General features: G+C 43.7%; 1 protein-coding gene across 2 annotated transcripts in view; it reads left to right on the forward strand.

Annotated features, from left to right (window-relative positions):
* Window positions 1-9,202: 9,202 nt before the first annotated feature.
* The window catches only part of mvb12a (multivesicular body subunit 12A), a 46,789-nt gene continuing 37,868 nt past the window's right edge, over window positions 9,203-18,123 (forward strand). For both annotated transcript variants that reach the window (XM_079498921.1, XM_079498922.1), the window contains exons 1-2: window positions 9,203-9,339; window positions 15,309-15,416. In XM_079498921.1, the coding sequence (XP_079355047.1) occupies window positions 15,309-15,416 (108 nt within the window). In that variant the 5' untranslated portion in view covers window positions 9,203-9,339. The remainder of the gene's footprint in view (window positions 9,340-15,308; window positions 15,417-18,123) is intronic.

Raw genomic sequence — 18,123 nt, forward strand, 5'->3', positions numbered from 1 at the left:
TCTCCTCTCCTCTCCTCTCCTCTCCCCTCCCCTCCCCTCCCCTCCTCTCCTCTCCTCTCCTCTCCTCTCACTTTATCTACCTCCCCTTCCCCATCCTCCTCTCCTCTCCTCTCCCCTCCCCTCCCCTCCCCTCCCCTCCCCTCCCCTCCCCTCCTCTCCTCTCCTCTCCTCTCCTCTCCTCTCCTCTCACTTTATCTACCTCCCCTTCCCCATCCTCCTCTCCTCTCCTCTCCTCTCCTCTCCTCTCCTCTCCTCTCCTCTCCTCTCCTCTCCCCTCCTCTCCTCTCCTCTCCTCTCCTCTCCCCTCCCCTCCCCTCCCCTCCCCTCCTCTCCTCTCCTCTCCTCTCCTCTCCGTTATCTCCCTCAGAGCCACTACGCTCCCTCTGTGCTTCACAACATGCCTCCATCATTCCCCTCGCCTCCTCCTCCTATAGCGTTCTCCTTCCTTCCTTCTCTCCTTGCCCTTTCCCTATCACCCTTCCCCCCTTTCCATTACCCTCCTCCCCCTCTCCTCCTCCCACCCCTCACTCCCTTCCTCCCTCAATCTCCCCTCTTCTGTTCTGCCTCATTTTCATGTAAATGAGAATCGATCGTCCCCCTCAACACTGTCTATTCTCCCCCACCCCCACCCCCACCACCACCTCCCCCACCCCCACCAGCAGCACACCTCCTGCACGCACCTGTGTGCACAATTTGTTTGTTAAAGCAAGGGACTACAATTCAAATATCTCCTCTGTCTCTCTCATAATAATAATAATAATAATATTTGTTTATATATATATATATATATATATATATATATATATATATATATATATATATATATATCTAAACAAATATTATTATCTATCTATCTATCTATCTATCTATCTATCTATCTATCTAAAAATCACACCCGTGTGAACTGAGTGGTGCAAGGTCTTATATAGCCTGATCAGCTGTGGTCTGACGTAATGTCAGTGACCATAGTAACCATGCTTTTTTTGGGTCCCACGTACAGGTACACACACGTACAGGTACACGGGTACATACACAGGTACAGACAAAGCTGGTTGTTGGAGTGGTTTGCACCACTCAAAAATATTATTAAAGGACCAAGCAGTCCTGAAAGGACTTTTTTGGAATTGCTATTTCTTTTCTTCCGCCAAAAATAACGAAATTTGGAGATATGGTAGAGGGCCATGCCAAACGGTGAGGATGCGAAGCCCACAACCATTGGCCAAAGGGTGGCGCTATATTGAAAATGCAAACTTTGACCAGGCATAGCTCATGAACCGTTTGACCGTCGGCAATGAAACCTCGACACACATATGCGTCTCCTCATGCCGAATAAGTGCCGTGCTGTTACTTTTGACCTCTGACCTCTAGATCACCCGCCATTTTGAATTATATGAAAATCAATTAAAATGCATATCCTCCCAGGATATTTGATCAAAATGCACGAAAACGTATACACGTGAACTTTGGACCTATACGGACATGGGAAAGTATAGTACGTTTTTTTAAGTGAAAAAATTAAGGTTTTATGAGCCAATGAAAATGTTGTCTTTACTTTGTTCTGTTGTAGTGCCTGTAGCTTTGCTGACCTCTGCTGGTCAGCCACAAAACGGCCTGGCCAATCAGCAGCAGCTAGAAGCTAGAAGCTGCTGCTAGAAGCTGCTAGAAGCATCAAGTCTGCCTGAGAGTTCCCAGATGGGAGCAAGAGGGGGGAACCCAGTGTACTCTCTGCTGCCCCATCTGGCGGAGTCAGGTTAGGTCTAAAGTGCCTCACCTGTCAATCACCTGAGTTCTGCCTGCCACACCCTTAATCAGCTGTTCTTGATTAGTTGCAGGCTATATAAGTGCTCATTGTCTCCCAAACACCCAAACTGAACAGTTGTGTTCCCTTTTTGTTGCTGTTATTAGTTAAGTTTCAGATGGGCTGGTCGTAAGAATTCTTGTGCATCAGTCCCCAGGGCCACGGGAAGATGCATGGATGGTTCTGGTACCGGATGGTACCCAGACCTGGCGAGCCGACCCGGAACTCTGAACCCCCCCCCTTCACCCACAAATGTGGTAATCTGGTTCTCCAAATTGGAGAAAGAGACTGCTTTCCCTGAACTGAATTCTCTTTATTCAGACCGCAGCCATCTTGCCAGCAAGGTGATACCCAGGTGACACTTCCCATAGACAGCCCATTCATCCAAACAGAAAAGTCCTCTAATTATATTAAACAACATCAAAATCACCAACATTGCAGCTGTAGGGAAAGCTTGAATTATCCTCTTTCAATCTGTAAAGGGTTTGTTTCATAAAAATCCACCGTAGACATTTTATGAGCTACTTCCTGTCAATAAATTCCTTGCAGATTTTTTTCTAAGTGCTGGAGTTTGGAAGCGCTCGTTGACTATCACTCAACGGCCGATGCGTACCACCTGTTTTGTATGTGCACATCATGTAGGAAGCAGCAGGAGGTTGCTTTACTGATAACGAGCGCTTCCATACTCTGATACTTAGAAAATAATCATCTGCAAGGAATTTCTTGACAGGAAGTAGCTCATAAAGTGTCTGGATTTTTATTAAGCAAAACTTTCAGATTGAAAGAGGATAATTCAACCTTTCCCTACAGCTGCAATGTTGGTGATTTTGACGGTGTTTAATAAAATCACACCCGTGTGAACTGAGTGGTGTAAGGTCTTATATAGCCTGTCTGACGTAATGAAATCATGTCTGACGTAATGAAATCACACCCGGGTGAACAGGGTGAACATAGCAACCATGCTCATTTTTTCTGCACAGACTAACAAAGCCAGTTGTAGGAGTGGTTTACACCACTCAATAATTAGAGAGGACTTTTCTGTTTGGATGAATGGGCTCCCTATGGGAAGTGTCACCTAGGTATCACCTTGCTGGCAAGATGGCAGCCGTGTGAATATCATCAATAGGAACTGAACTGGGACTTTTCAAGTCTTTGGTGTAGAGCACATTACAACCTTCTACAGAAACCTAGGTGTTTGTAAAGACGATTTTAAACTAGTTATGGTAACAACTGATGAGGTAATTAAGAAACTGAGTGCCCTCCAACCCCACAAGGCCACAGGCCATGACAATATTCCCTCCAAATTTCTCAGAGACTCAGCCATCTCTATAGCTCCAATCATCACCCACATAGTAAACCTCTCCATCAAACAGGGACAGGTCCCCCAAGATTTCAAACTGGCCAAAGTAACCCCCTTGCACAAGAAAGGGAGTAAATTAGACCCCGGCAACTACCGCCCTATTTCTATTCTAAGCTCCATCTCGAAAGTGATGGAAAAAATAGTCTATGAACAGGTTGAAAAGTATCTTGCCACTAATAAATTAATGTACGAGTTCCAATCTGGCTTCAGAACGTCCCACTCCACTGACACATGCCTTCTCTATTTGAGCGACCACATCAAACATGAGGTGGATGCTGGCAAATACTGCGGCATGGTCATGCTGGACCTCCAAAAGGCTTTTGACACCGTGAACCACTCCATACTGGTTAACAAGCTAAAAGCAATTGGTTTCGATAGCACATCAGTGAGCTGGATGCAATCCTACCTGGAGGGGAGAGAACAGATGGTGGAGGTGAATGGAACACTGCCCCCCCCCCCCCCCCCTCCCAGTGAGCTGTGGCGTTCCACAAGGGAGCATACTAGGGCCTTTACTGTTCCTAATATATGTTAACGACATGACTTCAGCTTGTGACTGCAACTTGTTCCTGTTCGCAGATGACTCGGCACTGCTAGTCTCGGACAGGAACAAACTGCAGGTTGAAAAGGCCCTCAGCTCGGAACTCGGTAGAATCTGCACCTGGCTCGCTGATAACAAACTATCTTTACACCTGGGAAAAACTGAATCCATTCTCTTTGGATCTAATAGTAATCTCAGCAAGGCAAATGGCTTCTTGGTTAGAGTGGGTGACAATGTTATCACACGTAAAGATGAAATTACCTACCTAGGTTCCATCCTGGAGGCTAATCTTTCCGGTGATAAAATGGCCACCAACGTAATCAAAAAGGTCAACCATAGAACAAGATTCCTTTACAGGATCTCCTCACTGGTCGACAAAAATACCTTGAAGACCTTAACGGGAGCCCTTGTAGAGGGTTTCTTTGACTATGCATGCACCTCCTGGTACCACAGCACCTCAAAGGCCCTTAAAACCAGGCTCCAGACTTCCCAAAACAAACTGGTCAGGCTCCTACTTGACCTCGCCCCCCGAACACACCTCACCCCTGCCCACTTCGACAGGCTGGAATGGCTTAGGGTCGACGACAGAGTACAGCATCTTGCAATGGGTCTGGTCCACAAGATTCGATACACCACCAAGATACCCATGTACTAGATACTTCCTTAATGTTAACGAAGTCCACACCCACAACACCAGAGGGAGTGCAACGAACCATGTACAACCCAGATTCGGCACAAACAAGGGACTAAATTATTTTCGCTCCTATGCCACCAAAATGTGGAACGCCCTACCAACAGTCATTAAGACATGCGAATCCCTTGACTCCTTCAAAACCGCTCTCAAAGGGCACCTACGGACGGCTGCAATTCGAAACTGGCCCCTGTAAAATCGGAATCCCTCAAACACGGACGCAAGGACAACACAAGAGACGGTCGCGGCCACACAGCCAACTCAAGTTACGGCCACTGAGCCGACTTGGGGACCCAACGCAAGGACAACACAAGAGACGGTCACGGCCACACAGCCAACTCAAGGTACGGCCACTGAGCCGACTTGGGGACCCAACACAAGGACAACACAAGAGATGGTCACGGCCACACAGCCAACTCAAGGTACGGCCACGGAGCCGACTTGGGGACCCAACGCAGCTCCTCCAAGGAAAACAAACAAATGAACGGAGCTGAACGTGAATCCCGCCCACCCCTTTTTTCCCCTCACTGTATATGTTTCTTTTCCCTTTTTACCTCCTTTATGATGAATTCCTGTTCTGTCCTTTGTCTATATAGAAGTGTCTATTTGTACGTCTCTAAATGTTTTTGATGAATTGAACATTGTGGACCCTATTGGAAACAAGTGTAATGCTAATTATTGAGTTTGTGCTTGAAATGTACTGTAATTCTGCAAACTGTTAATACATTTTTCAATCAATCAATCAATCAAAAACAACTTAAAGTGGGCCCCATTTGTTTGTTTTTCATGATTGTTCAAAGCTGTTTATTTTCTCTGAAGTTTAATAATAATTTTTCAGTTAACCTTAATCCCTGTTTCAGACTCATTTCATTGGTTTTCACTCATTGAGCTCCTCATCCGAATCTGGTATATTTTCTGGTTTATACGCAGACAATTCATAAATCTTTATACCCACCTTTAGTTATCCTTGCGCAACTTGCTACAAAAAACACTGAATGATTTTGCTTGTTAGCTCAGTAGGTAGAGCTCTTGCCTTTGCAACACAAAGTCATGGGTTCAAATCTGGGCACTGCCAACTCTGTGTATGAGTCTTCAAGAACCTGTACCTGCCCCCCACTATAACAAACCGACCCTGTCACAATTCCATGGTCTTTTTCTCAAGTTTAGTCTTCCATGTTTCTTGTGCATATTATTCTTATTGCCTTCCTGCTTGGTGTGTGTGTGTGTGTGTGTGTGTGTGTGTGTGTGTGTGTGTGTGTGTGTGTGTGTGTGTGTGTGTGTCTCTCTCTCTCTCTCTCTTGCTGTATTAGTGCATTTCTGGTCAAATTGATAGTCGTAGATACACGCCGTGTTATTTAGTTTATAGCGCCATCTAGTGCTTCTGTTCGGTCAGATTATTATTCAGATCGGTGTTGCCATGTCTGCTTTTTATAAGCGATTGTTATTTTCAAATAGCCAATGCGGTTTAACCATAACATAGACTGTAGCAGTGTGACGTGTCATGACCTTGTAGCCTAGTCCAACGGTTCTTAAACGTTTTGGTGCTCATCCTCGCAACACTGACAAGAATATAGCCTACTTAACCTTACATTTAGATGCCATTGGATTGGAACTATTTGTACTAAAAACGTTTCAATACTACATGCTATTCAACTAAATTGTTCAGGCTTTGGAGCCACATTGTCAGAAACCCAAGGGCCCGCATCCTGGACCCCTTGTCTACTCGGCCTGTAGGAGGGCAGTGGGCAGTTCAGAAACCAGACGCGTTAGGCAGATTTAAACACGTTTTATTGAGGGGCGCTATATGCTTTTGTCCCCACAAAACGTCCGCAACAGATTAAATGCCATTTTGACAATGAACGAAGGGAATATTTACGTCATCTTGTCCCCACATGACGTCTCATATTATTTGCCATCGACAATGAAAGGAGAAATTTGGTCAAATGTCCGCCAAAATATAGACGTGAATTTGTGGCAACCGGCATTCTGATTGGCCAGTATGAGATGATCCATGATGATGTACGATGATAAGAGCGCCCCTCACTTCACTCGGGTGTGATTTTTTTAAAATATTTATTTCGAATTTTGAGGGGTGCTGGCCCCTCCTATATACAGGTTTAATGTTTGTCTTTAGTTCAATGTTTGTTTAGTAAAGCGGTTGACAATGAAGGGAAAATTACGTCATAATGTGCCTCATTAAATACGTCATATTGTCTCTTTATTGTTAATGGCGTTTAATGTTTGTGTTTGCATTTGTGACGTGTGGCCGTTTAAGTCACAAGAACTTCATGAGGGACACAGTGTATATTTAAAGTGCACTGTACTGTGAGACTCATTTAAAACCATCTGTAGCCGAACTACGCCACCCTTGGATTAAAAGAGTCAAGGGAACTCTGACTCAACAAAAAAAAGGACACTCAGGTTCGATATTAAAACCAGTTTAAAAAGAGCAATAAATTAAGGAAAACCATAGAAAGACTGAAACAGGATTAAGGTGGGGGATTACAACAATAATTTTATTTGCCTTATACAGGGGCACACTAAAATGGCCAATAGAAAATACAATGATTAAAAACACCCTAAGCCTAAAACCCTAACAAATCCTATATAACTAACTAAAATCCTAACCAAAACAAAAAACAATTAAAAAGGTCCGGAGAACAATGTGCAAAAGAACAATGTGCAAAATAGCAAGGGGAGGTTGTGCAGGCAGTCAGGGAAGGGGGTACTCTTCTACGCCTCTTGTAGTCACTGAAACACAATAAAATAGACGCCAGTTCATCTGGTCCGGGGCTCTCTACATTCACAGCTCAACAGCAAGGTTCACGTGGGTAATACTGCGGTCGGGTACTTACAGGCGCCCCAGGCTTATTTCACCTGGGCCGATCTGTCTCTGGCTTGCAGTATTATAACCTCAACGCCGCCTCGCCTCTGGTTGGACTGGAACAATCACTTCTGGCTCCTCACAACGGATCCTCCATCCAGCGTCTTACTTAAAGTGCGTAGTGCCTATAATCACATCCCCTGCTCTCCGTCAGTTCATTACGTTCTCTATTTGCACATCCAGCTCTCCTCTCGAAACCTCTCCACTGCTTTCCGTGTCGTCTCGTCTCGTCTCATCTCTGGGCAGCCCCCCCACGGCAAGGGCGCACACTCTGGGGGTCGTGGTCGTGGCACTTAAAGCGTCGAGGACATGGCTACCACTGGCCCCCCATGGGGGTCGTGGTCGTGGCGCTTACAGCCCATCTAGTGTCGACTACATGGCTACCACTGGCCCCCGGCTGCATCCTGGCCCCCAGCCGTGGTAGCTGCCCCTTGTTCTCCACAGAACCTTCTCCTCTTCTGAAAAACTCTGGCCTCCAAAACACACTGTCTCTGCTATATAGGGCTACTGATTGGTGGGCCACACCCAACCCAGGTGCAGGTCATTAGCTCAGTCTAGGTTGTGCCAGTCAGTGGAAAGAAATAAGGTTTATTGTCAAGTAAAATCACTTGACAATAATCTCACTCTACAACATGCAAAATTATAAAACACAGCAAATCATGAAAATCACACCAAAAAGCATCTAAATTTCCACCGGCTCACATTTGCACCGTTTGTTTTACACCATTACATCACCTATAGGCCTATAATCAACATGAGTTAGACTTTAATATATTAGCGCCCCTCACTTCACACGGGTGTGATTTTTATTATCGTCGGGAGAACGATGGCTTCCATTTTCACACTGCAACTTTTCAGAAATAGAAATTAGCCTGCAGTTATATTATATTAGCTTGGATTCCCCATCGATGATGTCATGGATAATGTGAAAATAGGTTGAAAAGTGGTGAAGTGGTCCTTTAAGGATTACTTAGCTCTGGTCCATAGCTCTAATGCGTTTCATTTAGAGCTATGTTACTCTCAACTTCCGCCGCTCGCATGAATGCAGACCAGCCCTTTAGCGTAAATAAAAATAACGTTTTTGCTACTCACCAAAACAAGGGCGAGTTGTGTCATTAGAAAGCCTACTTTCTTTAGTGGACGCACTCTGAGCCCCCCCTCCCCCCCACCACACGTATAAACTGTACTTTTTGGCCAGAAAGGGATTTTTTTTCACCGGAGGAAAAATATTCTCTATGAGGCAGTTCTCTGGGCAATATTGGTAGAGGGCGCAGTGGAGTAACTAAAAGTATTTTTTTCCCGGTGGAAACAAAATCCCTTTTTGGCCAAAAAGTACCGTTTATACGTGTGGTGGGGGGCTCAGAGTGGGTCCACTAAGGAAAGTAGGCTTTCTATTGACACAACCCGTCTTTGTATTGGTGTGTAGGTCAAACGTTTGTGAGATTTTCACAAAAGAGGAGAGACTGGTCTGATTTCCATTTGAGATTTAAAACTGAAAGTCCCATAGCCTTAACTGCAGGGCAGAATCGTAGAAGCAGTAGAAGGCTATGGACCAGAGCTAAGGATTACTGTGGTTATTGTAAACTCACACACACACACACACACACACACACACACACACACACACACACACACACACACACACACACACACACACACACACACACACACACCATAATTCACTTGCCAAACATGTTTAAACAAACAAACAAACAAACAAACAAACAAACAAAGGAAAAAGAGAGAACAAAAAACTGAATTATTTCGCGGACCCCCTGCATGGCTATGCGTCGCGGACGGACCCCACTTTGAGAACCGTGGGGGCCCGTGGGCTTGTTTTCATAGACATGGCTGCTTATTTCTCTAACACAATCTGGCAACACTGATCACAGCGCGGCCTGCTGGGAGTTGCAGTTCATTATTTGGAATCACTCCTTCTTCCGGCTTTTTATGTGTTGGGACGAAGAGAGACCAGAGATTCTTTTCGTCTGACACCTACAGACTTGTTTACCTGCTTTATCTCTTCAGGCTGATCCACTGATCCACGACACGTTAAAGCGAAGGCAAAGTAAGTGTTTCTTACTAGTAGTATTTGAGTAAAACTCGTATGAAACTTAATTACTGGATGAAGGATCCCAAATGCTTTAGTTTACTTTAAAGTAAGTTCTGTCAGTGAAACATTCAGTTCCATTGTATTGTTATTGTTGGATAATAGGCTACTGACGTGGCTACCGGTATTTAGGATTAAACCAGATTCGGCACAAACAATTAAGGGACTAACTTCTTTTCGCTCCTATGCCACCAAAATGTGGAACGCCCTACCAACAGTCATTGAGACATGCGAATCCCTTGACTCCTTCAAAACGTCTCTCAAAGGGCACCTACGGACGGCTGCAATTCGAAACTGGCCCCCGTAAAATCTGAATCCCCCCCACCCATGTTCCCCCTCACTGTATATGTATCTTTTCCCTTTTTACCTCCTATGATGATTTCCTGTTTTGACTACATAGTTGTGTATATTCGTAGGCCTATGTCTCTAAATGTTTTGATGACAGCGGTGGCCGAACGGATAGCGGCGCGGTCTAGATACCGGAAGGTTCCCAGTTCGAATCAGCCGTCCGACACGTTAAAATTACCACCGCTGAAATGCCCTTGAACAAGGCATCAACCACTACGATGAAATGTGTTCTATGAGCAGGGCCTGGCTGGAAACAAGTTCTTGAGCTTAGCCCAGATACCCTGGGTAAATATAGATTTCATTTCATTTCATTTCATGAATTGAACAAGGTGGACCCTCTTGTAAACAAGTGTAATGCTTTATGGTGTCGTCCACTCACAGTTAACAGTTTTTGTATTGAGTTGTGCTTGAAATGTAGGCTACTGTAATTCTGCAAACTGTTAATACATCAATCAATCAATCAATCAAAATGTCATTTTCATTGAGTCTATATATACACACACTGACCAAGCCTGTTCACGTCAAGGACCCCCAACTATTTGACAATAATTATCCCGCGGACCCCCATTTGAAGAGCAGAATGCCAGGGACCCCCATTTGAAGAGCAGAATGCCAGGGACCCCCATTTGAAGAGCAGAATGCCAGGGACCCCCATTTGAAGAGCAGAATGCCAGGGACCCCCCCATAAGAGAAGATTTTTAACGGCTCTAGCAGTGATTCTCAAGCATTTTAATTTCAAGGACCCCCCAGTTTTGACATACATTAGTCTACGGACCCCCCATTTAAGGGCATTTCTATCTTTTTATTGTTAAATCAATGTCAATTTAACTCTGACAGTGTATACATGGATATTTTGTATATCCAGACCCATAATAAGGGTCCATTTGGTTTCAAACTATCATTTAGCTGGGGACCCCCTGGAACTCCCTCAAGGACCCCCTGGGGGTCCCCAGACCCCACTTTGGGAACCTCTGATATACACAATGTAGGGCCTACTTATGCCCCCCCCCCGCCCCTACATATGGGGGGGGGGGGGGGGGGGTGCTCGCCACAATAAGGTCAGCATTCTTTAGTATTGAGTGTATTGGTTGTGTGACTCCTTATTGTTGACATGGGGAATGCCTGAGAGGTATTTGTTCATTTCTAAATTTAAAAAAATGTCTTCTAAATCCTGACAGTTTTCTGGAAAACCTTATGTTTCTGTATCAGTGGTGCTCAAGGACCCCAAAAATGATATGTAATATGCCTCCGCCCCCATCTGAAAATATGTTGTTCCAGGGACCCCCCCCCCCCCCCCCCCCCCCAGAAGCTTAAGTTAAGTTAAAATGTTCACTCTGTAACAATATACATTTTCATGATTTTTCAAAAATAGCAGACCTACAAGCTCATAGCGCGTCTGCTATTTTTCAATAGCTAAAGTATAACATAATTCTTAAAACACCAAAAGGGGTTAATATAAGTATAGCTGCACAATAAACTATGTGACAAATGAACAATGCTACAAATCCTAGAACAAACATGAAAACATTGATTGATTGATTGAAGTATTTATTAACAGATTGGAGACTTACAGTAGGGGAGAGCCGCCACGGTTGTAACGCGTCATGGTTGTAACATGCACGTTATCTCTTGATTGGTCAACGCCATCATGACGCCATCGCGTCAGTATGTGTACAGCAACGTACTCTACGTGCCCAGGAAGTTTGAAATGCGTACAATTTTACACCTGGAGTATATGTGGGCTACAATTTTTTTCTTTGATGTTGGTGAATAAAAATCCACATGGATGTCTTCATGCTTATGTTCTTCATTAGTTTGCATCGTGTTTAGACGGAATGCATGTTCATTCTGGTCTGTAAGCAACGCCAAAGAACAACTTGCAAAAGTGGGTCAATTGTAACACATGCCATACCATTAAATACCATTATGTCATATTTACATATTTGACATATTGGCCGCAATTTTATGTTCAGTCAGCTGTCTTTCATTACAGAGTGTATTCTAAATTAGTTTAGGGTTGTATAACATTGTACAACTCAATCAATCAAACGTTTGTTTAATCAATGCCCAAACTGGTACACCCGGTACTATTTAATATTTCCCTTATGTTTGATACATTTTCTTATCACATCCATGGTATGAAAACAATGTTAAGGAGTTGCTTCAATGAAATATAATTGCTTTAAGACGATATGTTTAATGGTGTTTTTTAGCGTTGATACATTTATCACGCATGCCGTTACAATTAATCCGATATGCGCAGCAAATGTAACACTTGAACAGCGTCCACGTTCGGTTTAATAACTCCCGACCTGTTGACTTGAAGTGGTTTATGGTAGCAGACATGTGTAGGTCCGTTGCCTGAAAATATTACATATGTAGATAAACGGATCTCTGAGTAAAATGAAACGTGCAAAGTGTTACAACCGTGGCGGCTCTCCCTTACATTTCAAGCACAACTCAATACAAAGACTGTTAACTGTGGACGACACCATAAAGCATTACACTTGTTTACAATAGGGCCCACCATGTTCAATTCATCATAACAATTAGAGACGTATACAAATATACTCTTCTATATAGTCAAAAACAGGAAAATCATCATAGAGGAGGTAACATGAAACTTTAGATGCAAAATTTGGCGATGAGAAAATCGTGGATTTGAGAGACCCCCCCCCCCCCTCCCCCCCATGTGAAATAAGGGTTTAATTTCACTTCAATGTTGGTGATATTAAATCAAATCAACTTGATTATGAAAACCTAAAACCCAGAATGAACAAATCCCCGTTCATTTAATTTCATCTGATGAAGGAGCATCAGACTTTCCTCGGTGACATCACACTTTCCATAATTAGTACCTCTCTGGTTGCTTCCTGGACTTTTGGAGTTATTCTTATTAACAAAATGACAACAAGTTGGTTGAATAAAATATGATAAATAAACTACAACATTTACTACTAAATATGATAAATAAACTACAACATTTACTACTAAATATGATAAATAAACTACAACATTTACTACTAACTGATTTAAAATATGATAAATAAACTACAACATGTACTACTAACTGATTAAATATGATAAATAAACAACATTTACTACTAACTGATTTTATAAATATGATAAATAAACAACATTTACTACTAACTGATAAATAAACTACAACATTTACTACTAAATATGATAAATAAACTACAACATTTACTACTAACTGATAAATAAACTACAACATTTACTACTAAATATGATAAATAAACTACAACATTTACTACTAACTGATTTTATAAAGTATATCCCATTCATAAGCGTAGTGGTGGAAAAAGTACTTAAGTAAAAGTACCAATACTGCAATTTAGAACTACTACTACGTTACAAGTAAAAGTACGGAATTGAAAATGTACTTGAGTAAAAGTACAACAGTATGAGCATCAAAATGTACTTAAAGTACTACAAGTAAAAGTATTCATATTGCAGAATGTCCCACTTCACAAGTTCAAGATGTGTAGAAAATGTATTGAAAATAGCCGATCTACAAGCTTGTGTGCTTGTAGATCGGCTATTTTCAAATGGCCGAAATGTATAGGGTTGAAGTGGTTAAATGTATGTTTTGAATGTTTTCTAATCAAAATTTAAGTTTAAAATTTAAGAAGTAAAAGTACTGGAAATTGGAAATACTCAATTAAAGTACAAATACCTCAAAATTGTACTTAAGTATAATACTTAAGTAAAAAATACTTAGTTACTTTCCACCACTGCCTAGGCGGTTTTACTATTTTGCAAAACATTTTTGAATAGTTCAAATGGCCAGTCTACAAGCTCACAACGCGTCAATGTAGATTGGCTAGTTGAACTATTCAAAAATGTTTTTCAAAATAGTAAAAAAAAGGCAAAGACGTTTAGGGATAAGGGGTTTAGCGGTGACGAAAATGGAGCCCATACACCCTGGAGGAGAGACTGGAGCCCCTACACCCTGGAGGAGAGACTGGAGCCCCTACACCCTGGAGGAGAGACTGCGATGGACGAAGACATACACCCTGGAGGAGAGACTACGATGGACGAAGACATACACCCTGGAGGAGAGACTGCGATGGACGAAGACATACACCCTGGAGGAGAGACTGCGATGGACGAAGACATACACCCTGGAGGAGAGACTGCGATGGACGAAGACATACACCCTGGAGGAGAGACTGCGATGGACAAAGACATACACCCTGGAGGAGAGACTGCGATGGACGAAGACATACACCCTGGAGGAGAGACTGCGATGGACGAAGCCATACACCCTGGAGGAGAGACTGCGATGGACGAAGACATACACCCTGGTGGAGAGACTGCGATGGACAAAGACATACACCCTGGAGGAGAGACTGCGATGGACGAAGACATACACCCTGGAGGAGAGACTGCGATGGACAAAGACATACACCCTGGAGGAGAGACTGCGATGGACAAAGACATACACCCTGGAGGAGAGACTGCGATGGACAAAGACATACACCCTGGAGGAGAGACTGCGATGGACGAAGACATACACCCTGGAGGAGAGACTGCGATGGACAAAGACAGATGGAAATTGTTGGTTGAGACGAGAGGGACTCTCGAGGGAAAGGAATCGGGGGAGACTGTAAGAGAGTGTAAAAACGGGAGAGTGGAGTGGAGAGGGGTTGAGATCCATCTGGTTCCATGGAGTGGTGATGGAATAAAGGTTGGATAAGTTTAGGTGGGAGAGTGGGAGCAATCATAATCATTTTTGACTGCGGTCGAGATCATGGATTTCACAATGCCACGCCAGACTTCCCGTCCTTCATTACTATCCCCAGTTCCTGCTTACTGAAGCATGTGTCCCTAGCGAAGACATCAGGGTACGACAGTTTTCTACCTCTGGTCTGCTTTGAGGCAGGACTCCAGAGAAGAAGGGAAGATATAAGGAGCAATAGAGGGTATGCGATTATGCGTGTGACACCATCGTACCTGGAAGTTATGCGGGAACGCCCACTGAGTGGCAAAAAACTACTTTCTGGCCTGGACAGCCCATTCATCCACACAGAAAAGTCCTGTCTGATTGCATTAAACAATGTTAAACAACGAAAAGCTTGAATTATCCTCTTTCTTATTCTATCTGCAAAGTTTTTGTTTCATAAAAATTTAAAATCCACCATAGAAACGTTACGAGCTACTTTCTGTCAAGAAATGCCGTGCATTTGATTATTTTTCTAAGTGTCAGAGTTTGGAAGTGCTTGTTTTCAATAACACAACATTGTGCTGCCTCCTGCATTATGTGACATTTACAAACAGGTGGTACGGCAGGACGGTTGAGTGATTTTCCAACGAGCGCTTCCAAACTCCAACACTCCATGCTGCTCAATGTTTTGCCACTCAGTCTAGATGAGGGGCGCGTGTCCTGATGGGAAAATCATGCATGTGCGTACTCTCTATTTGGTGGTACTGGCAGTGTGGTTTCAAGATGTCTTTACAAGGAACAGCTTGTGGTTTTGTGTACTGCACCCATGATATTTATTTACGTCCTCTATCAAAACCCACATATTCATATTTTTCTTTGTCATCTTCCTCAGATGTCTCTGAAGGAGTATGGGGAGTATGGGGGAGGTCAGATCGTCAGACCCATGACCGCAGTGGGCTGGACCTCCAACAGTAGCACCTGCCCCAAAGACTTCACCCTGGTAAGGATTGGGTCTTCTCTAGGATGTATTTAACACCCTGGTAAGGATTGGGTCTTCTCTAGGATGTATTTAACACCCTGGTAAGGATTGGGTCTTCTCTAGGATGTATTTAACACCCTGGTAAGGATTGGGTCTTCTCTAGGATGTATTTAACAAACTGAACTCCCTGGTAAGGATTGGGTCTTCTCTAGGATGTATTTAACACCCTGGTAAGGATTGGGTCTTCTCTATGATGTATTTAACACCCTGGTAAGGATTGGGTCTTCTCTAGGATGTATTTAACAAACTGAACTCCCTGGTAAGGATTGGGTCTTCTCTAGGATGTATTTAACACCCTGGTAAGGATTGGGTCTTCTCTATGATGTATTTAACACCCTGGTAAGGATTGGGCCTTCTCTAGGATGTATTTAACACCCTGGTAAGGATTGGGTCTTCTCTATGATGTATTTAACACCCTGGTAAGGATTGGGTCTTCTCTAGGATGTATTTAACACCCTGGTAAGGATTGGGTCTTCTCTAGGATGTATTTAACACCCTGGTAAGGATTGGGTCTTCTCTAGGATGTATTTAACCAACTGAACTCCCTGGTAAGGATTGTGTCTTCTCTAGGATGTATGTAACACCCTGGTAAGGATTGGGTCTTCGCTAGGATGTATTTAACAAACTGAACTCCCTGGTAAGGATTGGGTCTTCTCTAGGATGTATTTAACAAACTGAACTCCCTGGTAAGGATTGGGTCTTCTCTAGGATGTATTTAACAAACCGAACTCCCTGGTAAGGATTGGGCCTTCTCTAGGATGTATTTAACACCCTGGTAAGGATTGGGTCTTCTCTATGATGTATTTAACACCCTGGTAAGGATTGGGTCTTCTCTAGGATGTATTTAACACCCTGGTAAGGATTGGGTCTTCTCTAGGATGTATTTAACACCCTGGTAAGGATTGGGTCTTCTCTAGGATGTATTTAACCAACTGAACTCCCTGGTAAGGATTGTGTCTTCTCTAAGATGTATGTAACACCCTGGTAAGGATTGGGTCTTCTCTAGGATGTATTTAACCAACTGAACTCCCTGGTAAGGATTGGGCCTTCTCTAGGATGTATTTAACCAACTGAACTCCCTGGGCAACCGGTGACTTCCAGGAAAGTCGGGATGGCAACCGACTAGGAAGGTCGCGTTAGGTCGGTGGCGATGGAGAGTCAGCTGACCTCCCAGGAAAGACTGGTTGGGTAAAACAGGGGCCAGCAACCCCTGTTGTAGCACTCGCAGGAGGGGCGGCTGTGGCTCAGGAGGTAGAGCAGGTCGTCCAATGATCCCTGGGTCGGCGGTTTGAATCCCGGCTCCTCCTGCCCACATGTTGAAGTGTCCTTGGGCAAGACACTGAAACCTACATTGCCTCCAATGAGTTGGTCGGTGTGAGCTTGCCACCATTGGTGTGTGAATGTGGGAAGTGACTGTTCGCCGCTTCACCTCCCAATGTATGAATGAATGAACCATTGTAAAGCGCGTTGAGCACTTGGAAAAGCGCTATAAAAATGCATTATTAGAGTCCGCCGAGACGAGAGGGCGGGAGGAAGAGAGACTCGCTAGGAGAGATTCAACGACAGTGACACAGACTCAGAGAAGGCTCCCTTGACTCAAATATACCAGAGGTGGGGTGTGGTCGGCGCTGGTTGGCTGCACCTGGCTGGCAGGAAACCATTGAAACACTCTTAACAGGACTACTGCATAACCCGCGTTCCCCGCTATTTAATCCAATATTCCACGCTGCCTAGATTGTCTTATTACCTTTGGAGCATACGCCAAAGTATTATAGATACTATAGATACTATAGATACTATAGATACTATAGATACTATAGATACTATAGATTGTCTTATTACCTTTGGAGCATACGCCAAAGTATTATAGATACTATAGATACTATAGATACTATAGATACTATAGATACTATAGATACTATAGATTGTCTTATTACCTTTGGAGCATACGCCAAAGTATTTGCAACTTTCAACCCACGGAAATCCGGCGAAAAATAGTCTGATGGTTTGTTGTTGATCAGAAGAACCAGCGGCCATTACGATGCGGAACGGCAACAGCCTCTACGGCATGTTGTAGTCAATTTACAATTTAGGCATTTAGCAGACGCTCTTAATCCAGAGCGATTTACATTTAAGCAATAACAAAAAGCATGGCAATACATCACATAAAAGTAGTTATCATGAAACATGCGTAAGCTAAGAACGTAACAGTGGAGTATCTATGTAATGAAACTATACATATAAACTATACATACTATACTCAATTTTTTTTCAATTCAATTTTATTAAAGTGTCAAATCACAACAAGTTGTCTCAAGACACTTTACAACCAACAGAGCAGCAATATTGGGACAATGGTAACGAAAAACTCCCCTTTAGGAAGAAACGTCAGGCAGAACCCGACTCTAGGGTGGGCGGCCATCTGCCTCGACCGTGTCGGGGGAGAAGGGGGGGGGGGGGGGGGAGGGGAGAGGGGGAATAGGAAGAAAGAATAGAAGAGAGATAGACAGGGTGGGCTCCATGGAGGGGCCTGGTCCACATCTGGTCCAGGTCGTGCACTGTGAGGCCGGGTCCACGGTCACACTTCTGGTGGGCTCCATGAAGTGGCCTGGTCCACGGTCACACTCGGCAGTCAGTTGGGGGTTAATATTAGAGGTCCACGGAACTG

The sequence above is a fragment of the Electrona antarctica genome (assembly GCF_951216825.1).
Source record: "Electrona antarctica genome assembly, chromosome: 4".
NCBI lineage: Eukaryota > Metazoa > Chordata > Actinopteri > Myctophiformes > Myctophidae > Electrona > Electrona antarctica.